Here is a 22,971-nt window from a genome sequence, read left to right as displayed (position 1 = left end):
GCCTGTGTCCTGAGCGATGTGAGGTCAGGCTGCAGCTTGTCCCAATATTTCGCATTGCGGTTGGGGGGGGGGGGGGGCGCGGTTGTGCTCTGCCGGCAGCCGCCCCCCTCCATGTGTGTCGATATTTTCTTCCTCTCAGGCAGTCCCCCGAGGCTGGTGTCTGGCTCGCCCTGGCTCCAGGCCCTGGCCCGGCTCGGGGGTAAAGGAGCCGTGCTCTGACCCGGGGGGGGGGGGGGCGGTACGAGCAGGGCTGGAGAAGGGCTCAGTGCTACCCAGGGGGGGAGCCCAGCCCCACCGCCCGGTCACTCCCCGGGGGGGGAGCCCAGCCCCACCGCCCGGTCGCACCCTGGGGGGGGTTACTCTGCCGGGGGGGGGGGGGGAACCCAGCCCCACTGCCCGGTCGCACCCCGGGGGGGGGGGTTACAATGCGGGGGGGGCGGCCAGCCCCACCCCCCCCTCACACCCCGGGGGGGGGGGGGGGGGGAGCCCAGCCCCACTGCCCGGTCACACCCTGGGGGGGGCATTACTCTGCCGGGGGGGGAGCCCAGCCCCACCGCCCGTCACACCCCAGGGGGGTTACTCTGCCGGGGGGGGGCAGGAGCCCAGCCCCACTGCCCGGTCGCACCCTGGGGGGGGTTACTCTGCCTGGGGGGGGGGAGCCCAGCCCCACCGCCCGGTCACACCCCGGGGGGGGGGGAGCCCAGCCCCACGGCCCGTCACACCCCAGGGGGGTTACTCTGCCGGGGGGGGGGCAGGAGCCCCCGGGACCCCCCCGGCAGGTCGGGGGGGGGCTGTTGGGTGCCCGGCTCAGCCCCCCGCCCGCAGGTGGGTCTTTGTCACGTGGTGAATAAATCCCGCCCAACTGTGCATGTGACCGGAAGTTATCGGACTCTAGTGCCCGAATAACCGGAAGTGCGTGTGGCGTCACTTCCCACTGCACCAATAGGCTGCGGAGGGGCGGGCCGGAGGCGGAAGCACAGGTACGGGGGGGATGGGCGGTGTTAATGACGTCACCGCGCGTCCTGTCCCGGGTCCCGCGTGTTTTTCTCACCGGGGGACCCGGCGGGGGGTCGGTTAGCGTGGCGGGGTCACGTGGGTCAGGTCCCGGCGGGGCAGGCTCAGGTCACGTGGGGCGGTGGGGGGGTCGGGGGCAGGTCCTGGGGGGGGCTCGGGTCACGTGGGGCGGTGGGGGGGTTAGGTCCTGGGGGGGGCCTCAGGTCACATGGGGCGGTGGGGGGGTTAGGTCCTGGGGGGGGCTCGGGTCACGTGGGGCGGTGGGGGGGGGTCGGGGGCAGGTCCGGGGAGGGGGCTCAGGTCACGGGGGGGGGTCGGGGGCAGGTGCTGGGGGGGGGCGCGGGTTGCGGGGGGCGGTGGGGGGGTTAGGTCCTGGGGGGGGCTCGGGTCACGTGGGGCGGTGGGGGGGGGTCGGGGGCAGGTCCTGGGAGGGGGCTCAGGTCACGTGGGGGGGTCGGGGGCAGGTGCTGGGGGGGGGCTCGGGTTACGTGGGGCGGTGGGGGGGTTAGGTCCTGGGGGGGGCTCGGGTCACGTGGGGCGGTGGGGGGGGGGTCGGGGGCAGGTCCTGGGAGGGGGCTCAGGTCACGTGGGGGGGTCGGGGGCAGGTGCTGGGGGGGGGCTCGGGTTACGTGGGGCGGTGGGGGGGTTAGGTCCTGGGGGGGCCTCAGGTCACATGGGGCGGTGGGGGGGTTAGGTCCTGGGGGGGCTCAGGTCACGTGGGGCGGTGGGGGGGTTAGGTCCTGGGGGGGCTCTCAGCCAGGGCAGCACGTTCAGTGCCAGGGCCTGTGGGGCTGGTCTCCGAGCTCCCCGCGAGCTGGGGGGGCTGCTGGAAATGAGGTGCTGGTAGCTGAGCGCAGCGCCCCAGGGCTCTCCCCAGCGCTGGCCCCAACACCCCCGGGTCTGCAGCCCTCCCTGCGCTGTTCCAGCTCCCCCAAGTACCCCCACCCCCTGAGACCGTCCAGAGACCGGGACCGCTCAGAAAGTGCCTCCCCTGAGCGGCCCTGCTTCTCTCGCGTGTGTCCTTCGCCAGTGGCAGCGTGCTGGGGCGGCTGGGTGACTGTGCCGGAGATGGGGCAGCGCCTGGGGCCCAGCACTGGGCTCAGCTTGCACAAGGCACGAGGGGTCTCACCCCTTCCTGGGAGGCGCTGGTGCTCTCAGAGAGGAGAGACCAGGCGAGGTCTGGCCACCCCGCACTGCCTGGGGCCAGCCCTTCAGCTGGGGGGGGGGGGGGAAGGCGTCTGTTCTGGGCCCATGTGAGGTGCTTCAGGGCAGGGGGTGCAGTTTGAGGCCAGTCGCCTGGACACTTTTCCATTAAGAGCTTGAAAAGAAAATCCTCTTCCCTGGCTTCTCGTCTGCCCCCTCCCAGCCCCAGCACTGGGGCACGCGGGCAGGGGGAGAGACCAGCTAAGGGCATTTCGGCTCTCATTCGATCTCTGCCAGCCTGGGCAGGTGCCTCGCTGGGTGGATTTGTTGCCTGCAGCCACAGCCCTTGGACTCAAGAGACTTTAGGGCCAGACGGGGCCAATCGTGATCATCTTGGCTGACCTCCTACACATGGCAGGCCACAGAACCTCACCCCCATACTCCTGTGATAGGCCCAGAGCCTCTGGCTGAGTCACTGACATCCTCAAATCATGGTTTAAAGACTTCACATGACAGAGACTCCACCATTCACACAAGTTCAAACCAGCGAGTGACCTGGGCCCCAGGCGAATCCCCCACCACCCAGGGTCTCTGCTAATCTGAGCTGGGGGAAATTCCTTCCCCGCCCTAAATCTAGGGATCAGTTAGTAAGTAGCATTTTCATTACTTTTTTTTTGGTAGCATTATTCAGAATCTTTTTTCATTTGTTACTGATTTGATACTGCGTAGTGCCTTTTGCTCGCATCAAAGACCTCAGGATTGCAAACCTGGGCCCAGATTTTCAAATTATTTTGCCTAACTTGAGACAACTAGACCCATATTGGTTGAAACTATAGTAAAGAACAGAATTACCAGACACATACATGAACACAATCTGTTGGGGAAGTGTCAACGTGGCTTTTGTAAAGGGAAAGCACGTCTCACCGATCTATTCGAATTCTTTGCACAAGGGTGATCCAGGGGATATAGTGTAACTTGGACTTTCAGCAAGCCTTTGACACGGTCTCTCACCAAAGGCTCTTAGGCAGAGTCAGCTGTCATGGAATAAGAGGGAAGGTTCTCTCACGGATCAGTAACCAGTTAAAAGAAAACAAAGGATAGGAATAAATGGTCAGTTTTCAGGATGGAGGGATCTATACTGGATCCAAGGCTGTTCAACATATTCATAAATGGTCTGGGAAAAGAGGTAAACAATGAGGTGGCAAAATTTGCAGAAGATTCAAAACTACTCAAGACGGTTAAATCCAAAGCATACTGCGAAGAGTAATAAAGGGATCTCACAAAACTGGGTGACTGGGTGTAACGATGCTGGTTCTGGTGGGACCCAACTGAGAGTGCCAATTCAGGATAAATTGTTTAAAGCCGGGTTTTTTCCACCTCTAAGGCAAACCAAACCAGGCAGCCAAAGAGGACTGTGGTTTTACCCCACTGACTTAAGCACAAGTCACACAAACAATTCCCTCAGACACTCTGGTTTCCCAGTATCACCACCAGTGCCACTTGTTATGGGGACAAATGGTTATGAAAACCAATACCCCAATAAAAGAAAAAAGGTTCTCTTGATCCCAAAGGACCAAGCCCCAGACCCAGATCAGTATACAAATCAGATCTTACCCACAAATCACGCTGTTGCCAATCCTATAGAATCTAAAATCTAAAGGTTTATTCATAAAAGGAAAAAGATCTAGATGAGAGCTAGAATTGGTTAAATGGAATCAATTACATACAGTGATGGCAAAGTTCTTGGTTCAGGCTTGTAGCAGTGATGGAGTAAACTGCAGGTTCAAATCAAGTCTCTGGAGTACAAACATCCCCCGATGGGATGGGTCCTTCAGTCCTTTGTTCAGAGCTTCAGTGTAGCAAAGTCCTTCCAGAGGTATGAAGCAGGATTGAAGACCAGATGGAGATGAGGCATCAGCGTTTTATAGTCTTTTCCAGGTGTAAGAACCTCTTTGTTCTTACTGTGGAAAATTACAACAAAATGGAGTCTGGAGTCACATGGGCAAGTCCCTGCACTTTGCTGAGTTACAAGGCGTATCTGCCTCCTCTCAATGGGTCAGTTGTAGCTGATGGTCCTTAATGGGCCATCAAGCAGGCTAGGCAGAGCTAACACCAACTTGTCTGGGTGTCACCCAGAAGCACAGCAGAAGTTTGAAATACAGACAGTACAGAGCCAATACTCATAACGTCAACTACAAAAATGATACACACACACAGACAGCATAATCGTAACCAGCAACCCATAACCTCTCCATAGACCCCTTACACGACAACCTTTATACAATATTTGCTGCAAATATAGAACAGTGGTCGCAATAGTGATCTCTACAGTTACAGATTATGTCAATAACATGACACTGGGCAACCAATTGGCAGATGACATTTAATGTTGATAAATGCAAAGTAATGCACATTGGAAAACATAGTCCCAGCTATACTTACAAAATAATGGGATTGCCTGTTAGCACTGAGGAAAGAGATCTTGGAGTCACTGTGGATAGTTCTCTGAAAACATCCACTCAATGTGCAGCGGCAGCTAAAAAAGTGAACAGAATGTTGGGAACCATTAGGAAAGGGATAGATAATGAGACAGAAAATATCATTGTGCCACTATATATTTCCATGGTACGCCCACATGCTGAATACTGCCTGCAGTTCTGGTCACCACATCTCAGAAAAGGTTTATTTGAATTTTAAAAGGTTCAGAGACGGGCAACAAAAATGATTAAGGTATGGAACAGCCTTAGATTGTGCAGAGAGATTAATAAGACTGGGACTTTTCAGCTTGGAAAAGAGACAACTAAGAGGGGATATGATAGAGGTCTAGAAAATCGTGAATGATGTGGAAGTGAATAAGGAAGCGTTATTTACTCCTTTACATAATAAAAAAAAAACAACGGGTCACCCAATGAAATTAACAGACAGCAGTTTTAAAACAAAAGGAAGTACTTCTTCATACAGTGGACAGTCAACCTGAGGAACTCATTGCCAGGGGATGTTGTGAAGGGCAAAACTATAATCGGGTTCCAAAAAGAATTAGAAGAGTTCATGGAGGGTAGGCCCATCAATGGCTATTAGCCAGGATGATCAGGGACACCCACATGCTCTGGGTGTCCCTTGTCTCTGATTGCCAGAATCTGGGACTGAACAACAGGGGATGGACCCTGGGCATGTGGGTGAGACCCACCAGCCAGACAGCTGGGAAAGAATTCTCTGCAGTGTCCCATCCCCGGCCGCTGGGGAGATTTGCTGCTAGCGGTTGCAGATCAGCTCCATGCCATCGTAGGCAGCCCCATCACACCATCCCCCCATAAACTGATCACGCTCCGGCTGGAAGCCAGTTCAGGGATTTGTCCCCACTGCTCCCCTTGGGCGGCTGCTCCAGAATTTCACTCCTCTGGTGGTGAGAAACCTTCATCTAATTTCAAGTCTAAACCTGTTGATGGCCAGTTTCTAGCCACGTGTTCTTGTGTCCACATGGGCGCTTAGCTTCAATAACTCCTCTCCCAGCCTGGTGTTTGTCCCTGGGGTGGATTTAGAGGGAGCGATTCGATCTCCCCTCGGCCTGCGTCTGGTCAGGCTAAACAAGCCGAGCTGGTTGTGTCCCCTCGCGTAAGGCAGGTTTTCCGTTCCTGCGATCAGCCTCGTCGCCCTTCTCGGCACCTCTTCCAGTCTGAATTCCTCTTTCCTACCCACGGCACAGCAGCTGTGCTCGCGTTGTCCAGCCGAGGGCTCACCAGTGCCTGGTGTAACGGTACTAACACGTCCCGTCTCTCCGGGAAATCCCTCGCCTGATGCACCCTAGGACTGCGTTAGCTTTTATCACGGCCGCATCACACTGGCGGGCGGCTCATAGTCACCCCGTGATGGACCCAGACACCCAGGTCTCTCCTGCTCCATTGCTTCCAACGGAGACGTCCCCAGCTTAGAGCAGGGATTCCCCAAGTGTGTGACCTGGCACCTTGGCATGGGTATCTCCGCTCTCCACCCTCGGACGGGGCCTGCTTGGCATTGGGCTGGGGGAGCAGGTGGTGCTGGGGCAGTTACCCGCCCATGCCCAGTGTGGTGCTGTGAGCACGGCCGACAGGAGGAGTGAGCCAAAGGTGGATGGAGGGGCCCTGCCCTAGGCTCTGTCACACTCACGGGGGGCTGATTCTCCTCCAGTTCCTGCCCCGGGAGCCTGTGCCACCGTTAAACAGACGCTGTCTCTCGCCATGCTGGCAATTGGGAAGCCTGCAGAGGGCGAGGAGGGGGAACAGGGCCGTGGGACTTACCTCTGCCTTCTCTTGTCCAGCTGGCCGCAGGCAGGATGGCAGCGCTGTGGAGGTCGTACCAGCGGCTCATGGCCCAGCACCCCTGGAAAGTGCAGATCCTCACAGCTGGTAAGAGCCCCTGGCCGTTCCTTGGAGGGTCTCTGCATGGGGGGTTCTCGGAGGCTGAGCACAGGGCAGGCCCCAGGCCCGGGAACTGCAGGGTGGAGTGAGGCAAAGGTCCGTGCAGTGAGCTGGGTCTCACGCTCTGGCGCTGGGACCCTTCTAGCCACAGCCCGCGCTCGGGTCTGTGGACAGAGAGTGCTGCGCCTCGGGGCTGGGGAGCTGGCCAGCTAGCCGTAGCCAGGGGCATGGGCTAGGCAGGGCTGGCCCAGCTCCTCCCCTTGATGCCTGGTGTTACACACACGCACGCCCCAGTACCTGGCTGAACACGCAGAGTTGCTGCTTCGGGGCCTAGAGCAAAGCTGGTGGATGGCCAGGAGCAGCCCTTTGGGAATCCTCTCGCCAGCAAGCGAGCCAGGGCCTCCCCCGTCCCCCTCTGTTTGGAGCTGCTGGGGACGGTGCTAATTCTGAGATGTGTCTGCCACTCACCCAGCCCAGCCCTGGCTGCAGCTTCCGCAGTGACTCTGCTGGGCCGTGTTGGGGAGGGTGGAGCCCAGGGACCCTTCCAGTATGGGTGCGACCGTGGGGCTGGGGCGCTGGCAGTGCCGGGCCGGAGGCCGCGCTGGGGTGTGGGTTGGAGCCCCGCCCTTGTTGGAGCGCTGGGTGTGCCATGCCCAGTGGCAGTGGGTCCTGGCTGTGCTCTGGAACGTGAGAGGAGCCCCCAGCTGCATGTGCTGGAGCTGCCGGCCCATCAGTGAGCCGGGCAGGTGCTTGGCTCTGGTACGAGCCCCGATGCCCTGTCGGAGTCGCATTCCCCCTCCCCTGCTTGAGTGGCGGGGGCGGGGCGCTGAGGTGGGCAGCAGCTTTGGCCAGTCGAAGCTGTTCCCTCCCTGCCAGCCCCGCACCCCGCTGTTCCTCCCCCAGGCGCCGCAGGCCAGGCCTGAGCTGTCAGCTGCAGCCAGGAGAGGGCAGCACACACTCAGGTTTAGGCGCCGTCGGGGCTGAGCTTGCATCTAAGGGGTCTCTGGCGTCTAAGGGGGTCTCTGCTTCCGTCTGGGCCAGGCCCGTCACTCCTGGCTCTCCCCCGCCCCTCCGTTGGGCTGGGGCTGCAGCTGTCTCCAGGGGTCACTCCTGTCCTGCAGCTCCCCAGGCGTGAGTGTGGGGCTGGCTCGGCTCGGCCCTGGCCCCGGGGCAGGCTGGCTGGCCCGGGCTATGAGCTAGGCCAAAGACAGCCTGGCTAGGCGGGCACTGTCCCGCCTGGAGATCTGCCAGGCTGGGCCCTGGAGCTCTCTGCTCCCCTTTATGCAGCATTGTGCCCTCAACTGGGCTCTGGATCTGTGTCCGCTGGGGAGAGAAGCCCTGGCCCCTTTCACCAGCCCTCCTGCGGCTCCTTGGTCTGCCCCGAGCAGGGTCCAGACGGGCAGCCCCTGCAGAGAAACAGGCTCCTGCCCAGAGCTGCAGCCATGCAAGGGGATGGCCCTGGGTCCCCAGTCCCTGCCAAGTCTGGGGACAGGGACCCTGAGTGAGTGTGAGGAGCTGGAGGACGATAGGGGCCAGGCTCCAGGAGCCCCGAGTGGGCTAGCGGAGGGGCAGTCTGGTGCTGGGGGGCAGGGACCCACCCTGGCAGCTGGCTCGGAGCAGGGTGAGCACCAGGGGGCTCTGGCAGGGAGCAGAGTGAGGCTACGTGGCTGGGACAAGCTGGGGCATTACTGGCACTAGCACAGGGTTCCCTGGCGTCCCTGGATTAACCCCTTTGTGCCGCGGAGCAGGAGCAGGGCTCGGGGCAAGATCCTGACACAAGGCCATTGGCTGAAGCCGCCTGGGGCATCAGGGGGGCGTCTTTCTGCCACTCTGCGACGGCCGACGGGGCCAGAGAGCAGACTTGGAACCAGAGTGCCCCTTCTTGCCCAGTCAGCACAGCGCTCAGATTCCTGCCCCCGGCCACTCCCCTGCTGCCGAGGGTCCCAGCCTGGTGCCCCGCTGGGCTGACCTCGCACGTAGCAGGCAGGGTCGTAACCTCTCCGGCGACCTCTCGGGGGCGCGGCTGTTCATGCGTAAGAAGATCAGTGCAGATCTTCGCAGCTCCCTGAGCAGTGACGGCCCCGCCGGTGTGGTGAGCAGGACACTCCGTGGCCTGTTGCCTTTTTGCTGGAGCGGGTGGGTGTGTGGTGGGGGGTTGGGGCTGCTGGATGCCCAGGCTGGAGTGGGTTTTCCGCCTCTCGGACTCGAGACTAAGGAGATGTGCCCCACAGCGGCCTGGTCTGTGTGTGGAGGCAGTGGCCGGGCGCTGGCTCTGGCCCTGGCCCAACGGGATGAACTGGCCAAGCACAGGCTGGGGAGCTCACCCAGGAGACGTCTGGGGGTGGTTCTGTACCTGCGTGGGGAAAGGGCCTTGCAGCCTAGCAGGCAGAGGCTGGCGCAGTGGCTCGCAATCGTTCCAGACGACTGTGCCCCTCTCCCCAGGCTGGTTTGTCTCGCGTACCCCACGTTTCACCTCACTTACAAAATCAGCCCTGGTCTACACTAGGCGTTTAAATCGGTTTTAGGAGCCTAAAACCGATTTAACGCCACAACCGTCCACACTAGGAGGCACCTTATATCGATTTTAATGGCTCTTTAAACCGGTTTCTGTACTCCTCCCTAACGAGAGGAGTAGCGCTAGTATCAGTATTACCATATCGGATTAGGGTTAGTGTGGCCGCTGATCGACGGTATTGGCCTCCGGGCGGTATCCCACAGTGCACCACTGACCGCTCTGGACAGCAATCTGAACTCGGATGCAGTGGCCAGGTAGACAGGAAAAGCCCCGCGAACTTTTGAATATTTCCTGTTTGCCCAGCATGGAGCTCCGATCAGCACGTGTGGCGATACAGTTAAAAATCAAAATAAAGAAAGAGCTCCCGCATGGACCATGCGGACGTGATCGCTGTAAGGGCAGGCAAATCTGTTCTATCAGCGCTCCGTTACAGAAGACGAAATTCAAAATCATTCTTTTAAAATCTCCAGACAGATGCCATAGCAGGGGCTCAGCGCACTGCTGCGTGACAAGCGTAACGGAAAGCCAAAGAATCAAATGGACGCTCATGGACTGGAGGACTCAAGCTATCCCACAGTTCCTGCAGTCTCTGAAAAGCATTTGCATTCTTGGCTGAGCTCCAAATGCTTCTAGGGTTAAAAACAGTGTCCGCGGTGGGTCAGGGCATAGCTAGGCAATTTACGCACACCCCCACCCACCCCCAGAAGTGAAAGGGAAAACAATCCTCTCTTGACTCTTTTACATGTCACCCTATCTTTACTGAATGCTGCAGATAGACGCGATGGTGCAGCACTCAACACCAACATCCTTGCTCCCCCCATGCTATGGATGGCTGATGGTACAAAACGACTGGTATCCGTCCTCATCATCAGCCTATTGGCACATGGGGCAGTGCAAAAGGACTGGTAACCATGCTGACTAGCATCTGTTAGGTCGATCAAGGGCGCCTGGCCCTAATTTTTCCTGGTAGATGGTACAATATGGCTGATAACCATCGTCATCATAGCAACAGGGGGCTGAGCTCCATCAGCCCCCACCCTTCATGTGTAAAGAAAAGATTCAATTGCCCCTGAACTAGCAGAGGGATGCTGGGCTCCTCTCCTACACACTCCTTACTGTCCTGTCTGGACTATCATAGCAGCTGGAGGCTGCCTTCCACTCATATCTCACTAACAAGTCACTGTGTCTTATTCCTGCATTCTTTATTACTTCATCACACAAGTGGGGGGACAATGCTATGGTAGCCCAGGAAGGCTGAGGGAAGAACGGAATCAACAGGTGGGGTTGTTGCAGGAGCACCCCCTGTGAATAGAATACAGCTCATAATTTCTGCAGGATCTGACACAGAGCAGCTGTGCTCTCTGGTTCTCTGATACAGTGGTTCTCTAGTACACTTGCCCATATTCTAGGCAGGACTGATTCTATTTTTAGATACCAAAAAGGAGGGATTGACTCAGGGAGTCATTCCCAATTTTGGCTTTTGCGCCCCTGGCTAAGAGCAGCCAGGGGCACTTATGACAGCAGCAAATGGCACAGTGCAAAAGGACTGGTAGCCACAATCATCTTATTACCAATTTATGGTATGGTAGATGGTACAATATGGCTGATAACCATCTCTGCTATTATGCAAAAGCAAAAGCATGCTGCTGTGTAGCGCTGCTGAATCGCCTCTGTGAGCGGCATCTAGTACACATACGGTGACAGTCACAAAAGGCGAAACAGGCTCCATGATTGCCATGCTATGGCATCTTCCAGGGCAATCCAGGGAAAAAAGGCATGAAATGCTTGTCTGCCGTTGCTTTCCCAGCGGAAGGAGTGACTGACGAGATTTACCCAGAACCACCCGCGACAATGATTTTTGCCGCATCAGGCACTGGGATCTCAACCCGGAAATTCCAAGGGGCGGGGGAGGCTGCGGGAACTATGGGATAGCTACGGAATAGCTACCCACAGTGCAATGCTCCAGAAATCGACGCTAGCCTCGGACCGTGGACGCACACCACCGATTTAATGTGTTTAGTGTGGCCGCGCACACTCGATTTTATACAATCTGTTTTGTTAAACCGGTTTATGTAAATTCGGAATAATCCCGTAGTGTAGAGACACAAAAACCCAGGAGTGTCCCAGCCACACCGTTACTGACAAACTACCGACGTGCTCGGTGTCACCGGCGAATCACAAACCGCGTGGAACGGAGCTCGTGTACTTACCGGTCAGTCTGTGGTGTGCCTAGGGCAGTAGGAACGAGTCCCTGGCTGACGGAAATGTTAGTTTGTGCTGACGTCGCTAGTGCTTTTTATGTGGCCTGTTGTAAGACTAGGGGACTCTCTGAAGGAGTGCGTGGTCCCGCTGGGTACCCCCTGGGTGCACGTCCCCCCGAGGTGCACAGCACAGAGCCAGAGAGCGCAGAGGTCTCACCGTGAGGGGTCTTTACCTCCGGCCTGGCTGGCTCTGCCTCGTGCTCAGCTCTGGGTCCCCAACAGGGCTGGCCTGGACCCAGGGCCCCTGTGGGAGGCGCCTGGGCCTGGACCATACAGGAGAGCCGGTCACAACTACCCCTCACGGCCTTCAGCTGGCCGACTGCCCCCTGCTGAGGCTGAATTGGCAGCAACCCTGGAGGGCAAAAGGCTCCTCCCGCCTAGGGCACGGAGCCAGTGGGAGCCTGGGGCTCAGAGCGCCAGGGGGCAGGGGCCGACCACCAGACCTGGGAGCTGCCCCCTGGGGCAGGCTCCTCATTAGTGTTACTGGAGCGCCCGGGACCCGCTGTGGGCACTGGCCCGACAGACAGACAGCTGGGCAGTGTCTCTGCACACCGCCAGCCCGGCCCATGGTTCTTTGGGGGCCTTGTGGTGAACGGGGGGCAGGGAGGGGCCAGGACCCCCCCCCATGTGGGGGGCAGCCGGGGGAGCACCGAAAGCCTGTTAGCAATGTAGCAGGTGGGCAGTGGAGCCGGCCCCAGCGAGCGGCCCCTCGATGGTAGGCTGGGTGGGGCCGGGCTGGGCCGGGCCATGGCAGTGATGTCTGAGGCGTTAACTAGGGCTGGGACCGTGATCTTCCAGCAGCACCCTGACTGCTCTGCTCAGCTCAGCTCAGCCGCCCCGGCCAGGGCTCGTGGGGGGTGCCTGGTGCGAGGTTGGGGTCCTGCGTTCCATTCCCAGGAGGCGAGTTGGGGGCGGGGGGGTTGGCTTGGTGCCTGGGCTGGCGGGGAGTCTTTTTCTGGGCTTGTGGCCTCCCGGCTCCAGGAGGGTTTGGGCCAGAGCCTGGCTGGACAGCAGCAGCATCCCCCCGACACCAGTTATTGGCAGGGCACATTCGCTGGGGTAGCTGGGCTGCTCTGCTGACGGGAGCCGTGTTAGCACAGAGTCTGCTCCCGCTCCAACTCTGGGGTCTCCAGCGCCCGTCCAGGGCAGGGGGCTGGCTCCCTTGGCTTTCACCTGCCTTGGGCAAGGCTGATGGCCAGGTGCCAGGCTTTGGGGCAGCAGGGGTGAGTCTGGCGGGGAGCAGGACCAGGGGCGTGCCTGGGGGCGGGCGCTGCAAGGCATCACAGTGCCAGCGGTGAAGGTGGGGCTGCAGCCCAGCTGCTCTCTGGCTAGAGGGAGCCAACGCTTGGCCCTTGCAGACATTTCCAGTGTGCTGTGTTTGACGCCCCAGTGACTGAGCCTGTTTGACACGCTGCCTTCAGGCTCACTGTGTAACTCCTGGGCATGAACCCCAAAGGATGCGGGTGCCTTGGCTGCCCATGCGGGTGCAGAGTTGGGAGGAATTCCTAGACCGTCAAGTCCACTCCCGCTCACCTGCAGCGCTGGGACGAGAGTCCTGTTCTAAGTTTAGGTTGGACATTAGGAAACAGTTCCTAACTGTCAGAGTGGTTAAACACTGGAATAAATTGCCTAGGGAGGTTGTGGAATCTCCATCTCTGGAGATATTTAAGAGTAGGTTAGATAAATATCTATCAGGGATGGTCTGGACAGTATTTGGTCCTGCCATGAGGGCAGGGGACTGGACTCGATGACCTCTCGAGGTCCCTTCCAGTCCTAGAGTCTATGAATCTATGAATAATGGGCTGGAGAGGAGCCGGCTGCTAGCAGCATCCTGCAAACAAGCTCTCACGGCGTCTCGAAGCTAGAGCCTGCTGCTGAGGGCTGCCTGCTGGCCGGGCATGGCTGGATCTCCAGCCTGTAGCATGACGACAAAATGCAGCTGTGAGCCAGGCCTGCGCTTGCCGTTCTCTGAGCATCCCTGGGACTTTCCCTCTGCTCAGTCTCCTCTCCTAGCTCTGGCAGCGCAGAGCGCCAGCCAGCCAGCCTGTGTCCTGAGTGGGGTCCTGTGAGCCTTCCTGCTCTGGCTGTCAGGGTGAGTCAGCAAAGCAGCTCCACCCTGCTCCTGGCACTAGCCCATCACGTGGCAGAGGCAGTGAGGTGCAGGGGTAGGGAGCCCTGTGTTCTACCCCGGCTGACCTGCTGTGCGACCTGCTTCCCTCCCTGCCCCCTTTGGCTGGCATGGTTGTGGGGCAGGGCTGGCTCTCACCCAGATATACTGTGCCTGGCAGGAGCGACACGTTGGAGGGACACAACAGGGAGCACCAGCTAACGGGGGGCACATGCCCCCCCACATGGCCTGCACATTGAGGACAGCTACATTATTCAGTTGCTTCTGTCCCATTGATGCCTAGAGATAGTTTTTAAATCTTCTGAAGCTGGAGAATGAGTTCAGGATGATACAGGCACAGTGAGAAGGATTCTTATACATTTGCAGTACTCTGGAAACATAGTGCTTCCAAAGTACTGAACATGAGTCCAAGATCTCTTTCTTGGTGTGTAACAGCTAATTTAGGCACCATTGTTTTGTATGTATAGAATCATAGAATCTCAGGGTTGGAAGGGACCTCAGGAGGTATCTAGTCCAACCCCCTGCTCAAAGCAGGACCAACCCCCAACTAAATCATCCCAGCCAGGGCTTTGTCAAGCCTGACCTTAAAAACCTCTAAGGATTGAGATTCCACCACCTCCCTAGGGAACCCATTCCAGTGCTTCACCACCCTCCTAGTGAAATAGTTTTTCCTAATACAGGCAGTCCTCCACTTTATGACATTTGAGTTACGGCCAACGGCACTTACGCTGTTTATAAAGGGACATCCTGTTTCGACTTTCCGACAGCAATTTCGACTTTATGATGCTTGAGCTGACGCAACGCCACGCCAGCGAACAAGTTCATAGGTGCGCATCGGCATTCTGCGCCGCTGATCTCCCTGACTCAAGACGCTCAGTAGCTGTTCCAACACCATTTTCACATGTTGATTCTTTGTGCTTCCAAACTTTTTCTTAAAAGTTAGTGTTTCTTTGCCCATAATAATGGCAGAAAAGCTAAAATCTCATGCAAGTGATGTTTCTTCTAAGGGTACGTTTATACTTACCGCGCGGGTCGACGCGGCGAGTTCGACTTCTCGGAGTTCGAACTATCGCGTCTGATCTAGACGCGATAGTTCGAACTCCGGAAGCGCCGCGGTCGAGTCCGGTACTCCACCGCGGCAGGAGGAGTTGGCGGAGTCGACCTTGGAGCCGCGGAGTTCGCTTCCGCGGCGTCTGGACGGGTAAGTCATTCGAACTAGGGTAGTTCGAATTCAGCTACGTTATTCACGTAGCTGAATTCGCATACCCTAGTTCGACCCCGGGGCTGTGTGTAGACCAGGGCTAAGAAACGTAGAACAATTACTATGGAAACAAAAATGGAAATAATTAAGAGGTCCAAGAAAGGTGAGACGCCAACTGAAATTGGTAAAGCTTTGGATTTCCCCTGAATGACTCTCTTAACCATCTTGAAAGACAAGGTATGAATTCAGGAACATGTTAAGGGCTTGGCTCCTATGCAAGCCACTGTGATAACTAAGCAGCATGTTGGACTTATCGCCCAGGTTGAGAAACTGTTAATTGTTTGGCTGGAGGATCAATCTCAAGGCCGGGCTCTGGTGAGTTCAGGCAGAATTCAGGAGAAGACCGGGAGTCTTTATGATGATCTAAAGAAACAACGGGGGAGAGTTCCAGTGCTGAGCCTTTTCAAGTAGGGGGTGGTTTATGCATTTTAAAGCCAGGACCAATTTGCATAACATCAGGATCTCTGGTGAAGCAGCCAGTGCTGATGAGGAGGCAGCTCATGTTTTTCCTGAGACATTGGCTGAGAGCATTGAGGAGGCAAGGGTTGTGCTCAGCAAGTTTTTAATGTTGATGGAACTGGGCTCTTTTGGAAAAAAATGCCATTGAGAACCGACATGGCCAAAGAGGAGAAATCCATGCCAGGGTACAAAGCTGCTAAAGATAGGATCGCTCTTTTGCTCCGTGCAGATGCTGCAGGTGACTTTAAACTTAACCCTTTGCTTGTGTCTGTTCGGAACCCCCCAGGGCTTTCCAGGGATAGTCCCCGGCATTTCTCCCAGTGATATGGAAACCCCATCCTAAGGCGTGGGTCAATAAAAACATTTTTGGGGATTGGCTTAATCATCATTTTGTGCCAAGCATCAGGGATTATTGCAGCAAAAACAATCTTACATTTAAAGCACTGTTAACCCTCGACAATGCTCCTGGTCATGCACCGAGCCTTGATGACCTGCATCCTGACATCCAAGTGATGTTTCTGCCCCCAAAGACCAATTCATTGTTGCAACCCATGGAGCAGGGGATAATTGCATCCTGCAAGGCCCACTGTCTCAGGCGCACATTTGCCCAGGCCATCAGGGCAAATAAGAGGAAGGTGGCCCAACTCTGAAGGAATTCTGGAAGCGCTTCAACATTTACCATGCAGTTAAGAACACTGGTGAGGCATGGAATGAAGTCAAACAATCCAATTTGAATGGTGTCTGGAGAAAATTGTGTCCTGATTTTGTGTCTGACTTCCAAGGATTCACAAACACTGTTGAGGAGGTGACCAACGCTGTTGTTGAAATGGGCAAATAACTCAACTTAGACGTTGCACCAGAGGATGTTGTTGAGTTGCTGGCATCACATTCTGAAGAATTAACTAATGAGGACTTCACTGATCTGGAACAGCACAAAGTGGCAGAGGAAGAAGACGCACCCACTGTTGAAGAAACTCCTCCTTGTAAAGTCTTGACAACAAAAGTGTTGGCTGAGGCATTTCAACATTTGGAAGCTGCCATGTCCCTGTTTGAGGAACACGACCCCAACATTGAGTGCAGTGCATCTGTGAATAGGAGCATATCCAACATGTACAGGGAAAGAGGAGAATGTCTGTCCAAACTTCCTTGGACACTTTTAAGTCCTTCCAAATCACCTCAAAACCCCCTGAAAACCCCACCCAGTTAGACCCACCCATGAGCTCAGAAGAAGATGTCCCATCTCCTTCTTCATTCCTTCCATAGGTTTCTTAACCTACAAATCAAATGACAAGATCAGCAATGCCCGGGAACCGATTGTGTCATAAGTCTGAGGACTGCCTGAACTATATTTCTTTATGTATGTTTAGCTTATTATGTGATTGTTTTATGGCAGCATGATTGCTATTTACAATATAAATACGTTGATGTAGGTATATTACTCATGTATAATTGTATAATTTGGGGGATTCTCTGCAGTTTGAGGTCTTCAAACCACGATTTGAGGACTTCAGTGACTCGGACATGGGTTGGGGGTTTGTTGCAGGAGTGGGTGGGTGAAATTCTGTGGCCTGCATTGTGCAGGAGGTCGGACTAGATGATCATGGTGGTCCCTTCTGACCTTAAAGTCTATGAGTCTCTGAGTCTATTACTTTGCATTTAACATTGAATTTCATCTGCTGTTTTCTTGCCCAGTCACTCAATTTTGTGAGATCCCTTTGTAGCTCTTCACAGTCTGCCTGGGACTTCACCATCTGGAGTAGTTCGCCACTTCACTGTTTACCTCTTTTTCCAGACCATTTGTGAATATGCTGAAGAGCGCTGGGCCCAGTACAGACCCCTGGGGACACTGCTATTTTCCTCTCTCCAGTGTGAAAACTGAGCAGTTATTCCTAGCCTTGGTTTCCTGCCTTCTAACTGGAGAGCCTGGGGATGCTTTCAGGGTCATCTCAGGAGCCTTCATTTGATTTAAGGACAAGCCCTTTGTTATCTTCATCCCCCTGCCTCTGTTTGTAGACAAACCTCTGCCCAGGCAGCACAGAACTCTACATTCCACACTCAAGCTCTGACTGCAGGGGCTGCTGGGCCCTTGCCCCCTGCCGGTGATTGGGGAGGGGCATGTGACCCGCCTGTGAGGAAGTGGGACTGTGCTGGCTGTTCTGTGAATGCTGAGGGGGGAGTACGGACCTGGGAAGGTGGCAGGGGGTTGTGCCAGGACTGTCTGCACTGGGGAAGGGAGGTACCTGAGCATGTAACCTGAGAACCCAGGAGGGGGGTTGGGGGCCAGGCAACACCTCTGCCTGGGACACTGGACAAGGGACACACAGGCTGGGGGAGGAGCCAGGGGGAGGCTGAGTGAGAGGCTGGGGGGAGTTTCAGTTTGAAGCTGGCTGGGAAATGGAGGGGAGCCCCGACGGGGCTTGGGCTTCCCAGCGGGGCTGTGGCCTCCCTGGGGCCCCAGATGGACCTGACTAAAGGGGGTTCTGTTTTCTGTACCGGCAAGACCTGTTTGGGACCGTGTTCCTGTCATCTTAATAAACCTCTGTGTTACTGGCTGGCTGAGAGTCACGTCTGACTGCGACGTGGGGGTGCAGGACCCTCTGGCTTCCCCAGGACCCCGCCTGGGCGGACTCGCTGGGGGAAGCGCACGGAGGGGCATATGCTGAATGCTCCGAGGGAGAGGAGGCTCCCCAAAGTCCTGCCTGGCTTGTGGGGAGCAGTTCCAGAGCAGCGCCCAGGGACTCCGTGACACCGCCCCCCACATCCCCGTAGCTCCCTGCCCCCATGGCTGCGGCTCTTGTGGCGTGGATGCTGCTACGTACGGGGGGTGCTGAGAGCTCTGCCCAGGTCCAGCCGGGTCCCCCCGACGGCGCCTGGGCCAGGTTGAGAGGGTCTCCCTGTGGGCTTGTTTGGCCAAAGTGCCCGGGCTGGGGGCAGCAGTCAGCCAGCGCTCAGCCAGACCCCCATGCCGTGTTCTGGGGGAGTGGGGCCATGGGGCTGTCCCTGTGGGGCAGGCTGGGCTCCCCTGGCAGTGCTGCCCTGCGGTGGTTTTGCTTCATTCTTCCCTGGGATGCAGCGATTTAATCTCCCTAAAAGGGTTGGTGACGTGTTGTTTGCTGAGGGGGGGAGGTGGCATAAATCCTGGCGCGAGCCTGGCGCTGGGCCATGTTTACCCAGCGCAATCCCGCAAATGGCTTCTCGGCCTCAAGGACGCACCCGCCAGTTGTGCTGCCATCAGCTGTTTTGTGTGTCCTGGAGAGCCGCTGCTGTCAGTGGGGCCGTTAGCACGGCTCCTTGGGAGGGCACGGCAGCCTGGCTGTGGAGTACAGGGCCCGGGGCTGCAGAGTGCGGGGCAGGCGATGCGATAGGAGCTGCAGGCACGGGGCGCGTGGGCACCCCCACTCCTTCTCACCTCCGAGTGTGAGGCACCCCAGAGGGCTCTGTGCACGCGTGCGCGCACACACACACACACACACACACACGCACCCTGAGTGTGAGGAGCTCCAGAGGGCTCCGTGCACCCCCCCGCCCCAGAGGGCTCTGTGCGCACACACACACACCCCCTGCGTGTGAGGCGCCCCAGAGGGCTCTTTGCGCGTGGACACACACACACACACCCTGAGTGTGAGGTGCCCCAGAGGGCTCCGTGCACCCCCCCCGGCTCCAGAGGGCTCTGTGCGCACACACACACACACCCTGCGTGTGAGGTGCCCCAGAGGGCTCCGTGCACCCCACCGGCTCCAGAGGGCTCTGTGCGCACACACACACACACACACGCACCCTGAGTGTGAGGCACCCCAGAGGGCTCTGTGCACACACACACATCCTGAGTGTGAGGTGCCCCAGAGGGCTCTTTGCATGCACACACACACACCCTGAGTGTGAGGTGCCCCAGAGGGCACTGTGCACACACACATCCTGAGTGTGAGGTGCCCCAGAGGGCTCTGTGTGTACACACACATCCTGAGTGTGAGGTGCCCCAGAGGGCACTGTGCACACACACATCCTGAGTGTGAGGTGCCCCAGAGGGCTCTGTGTGTACACACACATCCTGAGTGTGAGGTGCCCCAGAGGGCTCTGTGCACACACACACACACACACACACCCTGAGTGTGAGGGACCCCAGAGGGCTCTGTGCACACACACACACACCCTGAGTGTGAGGAGCCCCAGAGGGCTCCGTGCACCCCCCTGGCCCCAGAGGGCTCTGTGCACGCGCGCACACACACACACACACACACCCTGAGTGTGAGGGACCCCAGAGGGCTCTGTGCACACACACACACACACACACACACCCTGAGTGTGAGGAGCCCCAGAGGGCTCCGTGCACCCCCCTGGCCCCAGAGGGCTCTGTGCGCACACACACACCCTGAGTGTGAGGAGCCCCAGAGGGCTCCGTGCACCCCCCTGGCCCCAGAGGGCTCTGTGCAGCACACACACACACACACACACACACACCCTGAGTGTGAGGCACCCCAGAGGGCTCTGTGCACACACACACACCCTGAGTGTGAGGTGCCCCAGAGGGCACTGTGCACACACACATCCTGAGTGTGAGGTGCCCCAGAGGGCTCTTGTGTGCACACACACATCCTGAGTGTGAGGTGCCCCAGAGGGCTCTTTGCATGCACACACACACACCCTGAGTGTGAGGCACCCAAGAGAGCTCTGTGCACACACACACACACACACACACACATCCTGAGTGTGAGGTGCCCCAGAGGGCTCTGTGTGCACACACACATCCTGAGTGTGAGGTGCCCCAGAGGGCTCTTTGCATGCACACACACACACCCTGAGTGTGAGGCGCCCAAGAGAGCTCTGTGCACACACACACACACACACACACACACACACACACACACACACATCCTGAGTGTGAGGTGCCCCAGAGGGCTCTGTGCACACACACACACACACACACACACTCTGAGTGTGAGGCACCCCAGAGGGCTCTGTGCATGTACCCCCCCCCGAGTGTGAGGTGCCCCAGATGGCTCTGTGCGCACACACACACGTGCACACCCAGAGGGTGTGAGCAAGTGAGCTGGCTAAGAGACCTCAGCTGCTCACGAGTGCACTGGCCACTCTGGCTGGTCTCTGCTGGTGGCCCTGCTTCCCCCACTCCATCTCCCTGCCATGCGGCTGCTTCTCAGCCACTGTAGTCAGCTGTTTTCCCCCTGGTTTAGTTTTCTCCTGTGTGTGTGGGAGGAGACACGAGGGGCAGTGGCAGGCTGAGGGAGGGGAGGAGCGGTGTGCCAGCCATATGGGAGGAGACATGGTGGCGTGGGGTGCTGGAGAGGGCGGGGCGGGGGACGCGGCCAGCCAAGGAGGGTGGGTTGGGGGGCACGGCCGGGACGAGATTTTGTCTCTTCAGTAGACTCAGGGCTTCCTAGCTCATCCCAGCCGGACTCGGGCAGATTCTCTGATCCTGGCTCGTTCCTTTCCTAGGCTGCGTCTGCACTTGCCGCTGTGCTGACACGCTGCAGAGTCCCGGCCCTGGGCATGTGTCCTGCAGAGCGAGGGGGCCGGGCGTACAGCACCGACTTGTCTGGACCCGGAAGAAACAGGTTCCGTGTCCAAAGTCCCCATGTGGCCTTGGACAAGGGATGTCAGCTCGCTGCCCCTTACTCGTAACCCGGGCCTGGCCGTCCTCACCTCCAGGGGTGCTGCCACCTTAGATGTGTTCGTGTGTGAGCTGCTCAGATACTGTGGTGATGCGGCCAGAGCAAACAGGCAGATGAGGTGTAGCCAGAGAGACCCAGGCACGGACGAGCGGTGTGCACAGCATGGAGAGCATTGTACCGCAGCCAGCAGTAAGCATTTCACAAGGACCTGCGATCGCCAGTGGCATCGTCCGGTGCCGCGCCGTAATGTTACCGAGCAGAGCTGGCTTGGGCCACGAGGGGTCAGGACAGCAGCCAGGCTCTCCCAGGGCGGTGGGCTGAGCAGTGGGGCTGGAAGATCGTCGCTGCCGTGTTCCGCGGCGCCATGCGGGTGGCCAGAGGAGGGGGCTGCTGCATTCGGCAGTGGCCCTGGAAGGATTTTAGAGGCACAGTGGGACGCGCCAGCTGCGGGCACTGGGTGAGCGTTGGCAGAGAGGGGCAAAGGGAAGGAGGTGGGGGAAGTGGCCTGAGGTTTGTGCCTGTTGATGGAGTTCGCTCTCTGCTGCCATCTATCGATGAACCGGGGGAAAGACTTCCTGAGCAGAGCTCGTTAGCAGAGACGCTCGTTGGGCCAGGGCGATGGGTTAAATCCGCTCGTCCGGGCCGCAGGGTGATGAGCGGTTCCTGCCCGTGCCGTGTGTGTGCTGCTGTCACCTGCCTGCTGAGTGTGGAGCCGGGCACTGGGGGCTGTGGGAGTTTGCCACATGCGGACAGGACCCTGCCAGTGGGGTGCTAAGGTGGGAAACTGAGGCAGAGGCTGTGGCCCAGGGTGCTGTGGTGGCTGCGGTCCCGCTGTCCGCCTCACAGGACCCAGTGCTGGCGAGGGGAGATCTCCGGCCGGGGTTTCTGGGTGGGCCCAGGCCGGTTCTGTTGGCGATGTTAAGAGGAATCCCTGGCAGTGGCCCCTGGCCCAGCCCGGGGGGGGCTGGTGACACGCCCAGCGAAGGGTCACTTCCGTGCAGAGCAGCGTGTCCCGCAGCACCTGCAGCAGCTCCTGGCCGGCCCCAGAGGCAGAGCGGGGGCCTGTGGCTGCAGCCGTGCTGCTCCCTGCCCTTGGCCAGGAGCCGTCGGAGGCAGGAGTGTAATTTGGAAATGGATGGTGTAATTATGGATTAATAGCCACTGGAGAGGCACGCAGGGACCGCAGGGACTGTGGCCTACTTAGAGCTTGGCCTGCTTCAGAGTCCCGAGGCGAGGATGAAAAGCAGCCTGCAAGCTCAGCCCGCTGGGCCCTGGACATCTGGCTCATCCTCTGCTGGGGCAGGAGGAAGGGTACCAGAGTCTGGACCATCTCACTAGCCCAGCCTGCCCCACGAGAAGCCCCTGGGGCTCCTAGCGCCTGGGTCGGTCTGGCTGCCCCAGGGCCATTGCTTCTGGGGTCCCTGAGCCCGGCCTGAGAGCCCGAAGCTGGGGAGGTGCTGGGCAGGCTGCAGTGCTTGTGGGCCCTGGCCCCCCGCTGTCGCGCTCCGACGTGGCAGGAGGCAGCACTGGTTGCTCTCGGCAGATCCCCGGGGGGGCCGCAGGCGGGCACGTGTTCCCAGTGGGTTTGGTGCCAGGCAGGCAGTGCTTGGGTAAGGCTGTGCCCAGCCTGCATTGGTGCCCCTAGTGCATCTCCGTGGCCTGATGCCCTGCGCAGGGGTGTGCGCAGCCCATGAGGGAGGCCGCCCGCAGAGCCTCCAGGCCGTGTCCTGGGCCTGAGTTCCTGGGGGCCGGCAATCGCCCAGCCCCGTGGCAGGGGAGTGGACCCGAGCACTAACCGGGGCTGGCAGCTGCCCAAGTGAAGTCATCGCGGGGGAGAGATTAATCGAATCTCCCCGGGGACGCAGGCTGCTTCCTGGCGCAGGGACCTGCGCATCCTATTCCACTTGGCAGCAGGTGCTGGAGGGGTGAGGTGCTTTGTCACTCACTCCAGTCCCTTCCCCCCGGCCGGGGCCCAGCCGCTCTAGGGAATGAGTCAATGAAGCCTGCCGGGGCGGCACTGAACGGCTGCACATTTATCAATGGAAGGGTGGAGAGGAGCTGTGGGAAGCGCTGCCCAGGGAGATGCAGCCAGGCAGGTTCTGGGGCCGCTAGCCCAAGCCCTCCTGTGACTTGGGCCCCCGTCCCGGCCACCCTCAGGGACACACACTG

The 22,971-nt window shown here is 58.4% G+C and overlaps 1 protein-coding gene across 3 annotated transcripts in view; it reads left to right on the top strand.

Annotated features, from left to right (window-relative positions):
• Positions 1-912: 912 nt before the first annotated feature.
• MPV17 (mitochondrial inner membrane protein MPV17) overlaps positions 913-22,971 on the top strand; it is a 40,157-nt gene continuing 18,098 nt past the window's right edge. Inside the window, exons 1-3 of one of the 3 annotated variants that reach the window (XM_045008819.1) lie at positions 937-980; positions 6,452-6,539; positions 20,627-20,991. In XM_045008819.1, the coding sequence (XP_044864754.1) occupies positions 20,766-20,991 (226 nt within the window). In that variant the 5' untranslated portion in view covers positions 937-980; positions 6,452-6,539; positions 20,627-20,765. Of the gene's footprint in view, positions 981-2,282; positions 2,805-6,451; positions 6,540-20,626; positions 20,992-22,971 lie in introns of those variants that run through there. The other 2 variants (XM_045008820.1, XM_045008821.1) reach the window with 2 other exon arrangements.

This window comes from Mauremys mutica, chromosome 3, assembly GCF_020497125.1.
Source record: "Mauremys mutica isolate MM-2020 ecotype Southern chromosome 3, ASM2049712v1, whole genome shotgun sequence".
NCBI lineage: Eukaryota > Metazoa > Chordata > Testudines > Geoemydidae > Mauremys > Mauremys mutica.
Note: the sequence above shows the minus strand (reverse complement) of the source record. Positions and strands in the feature narration are given on the sequence as shown.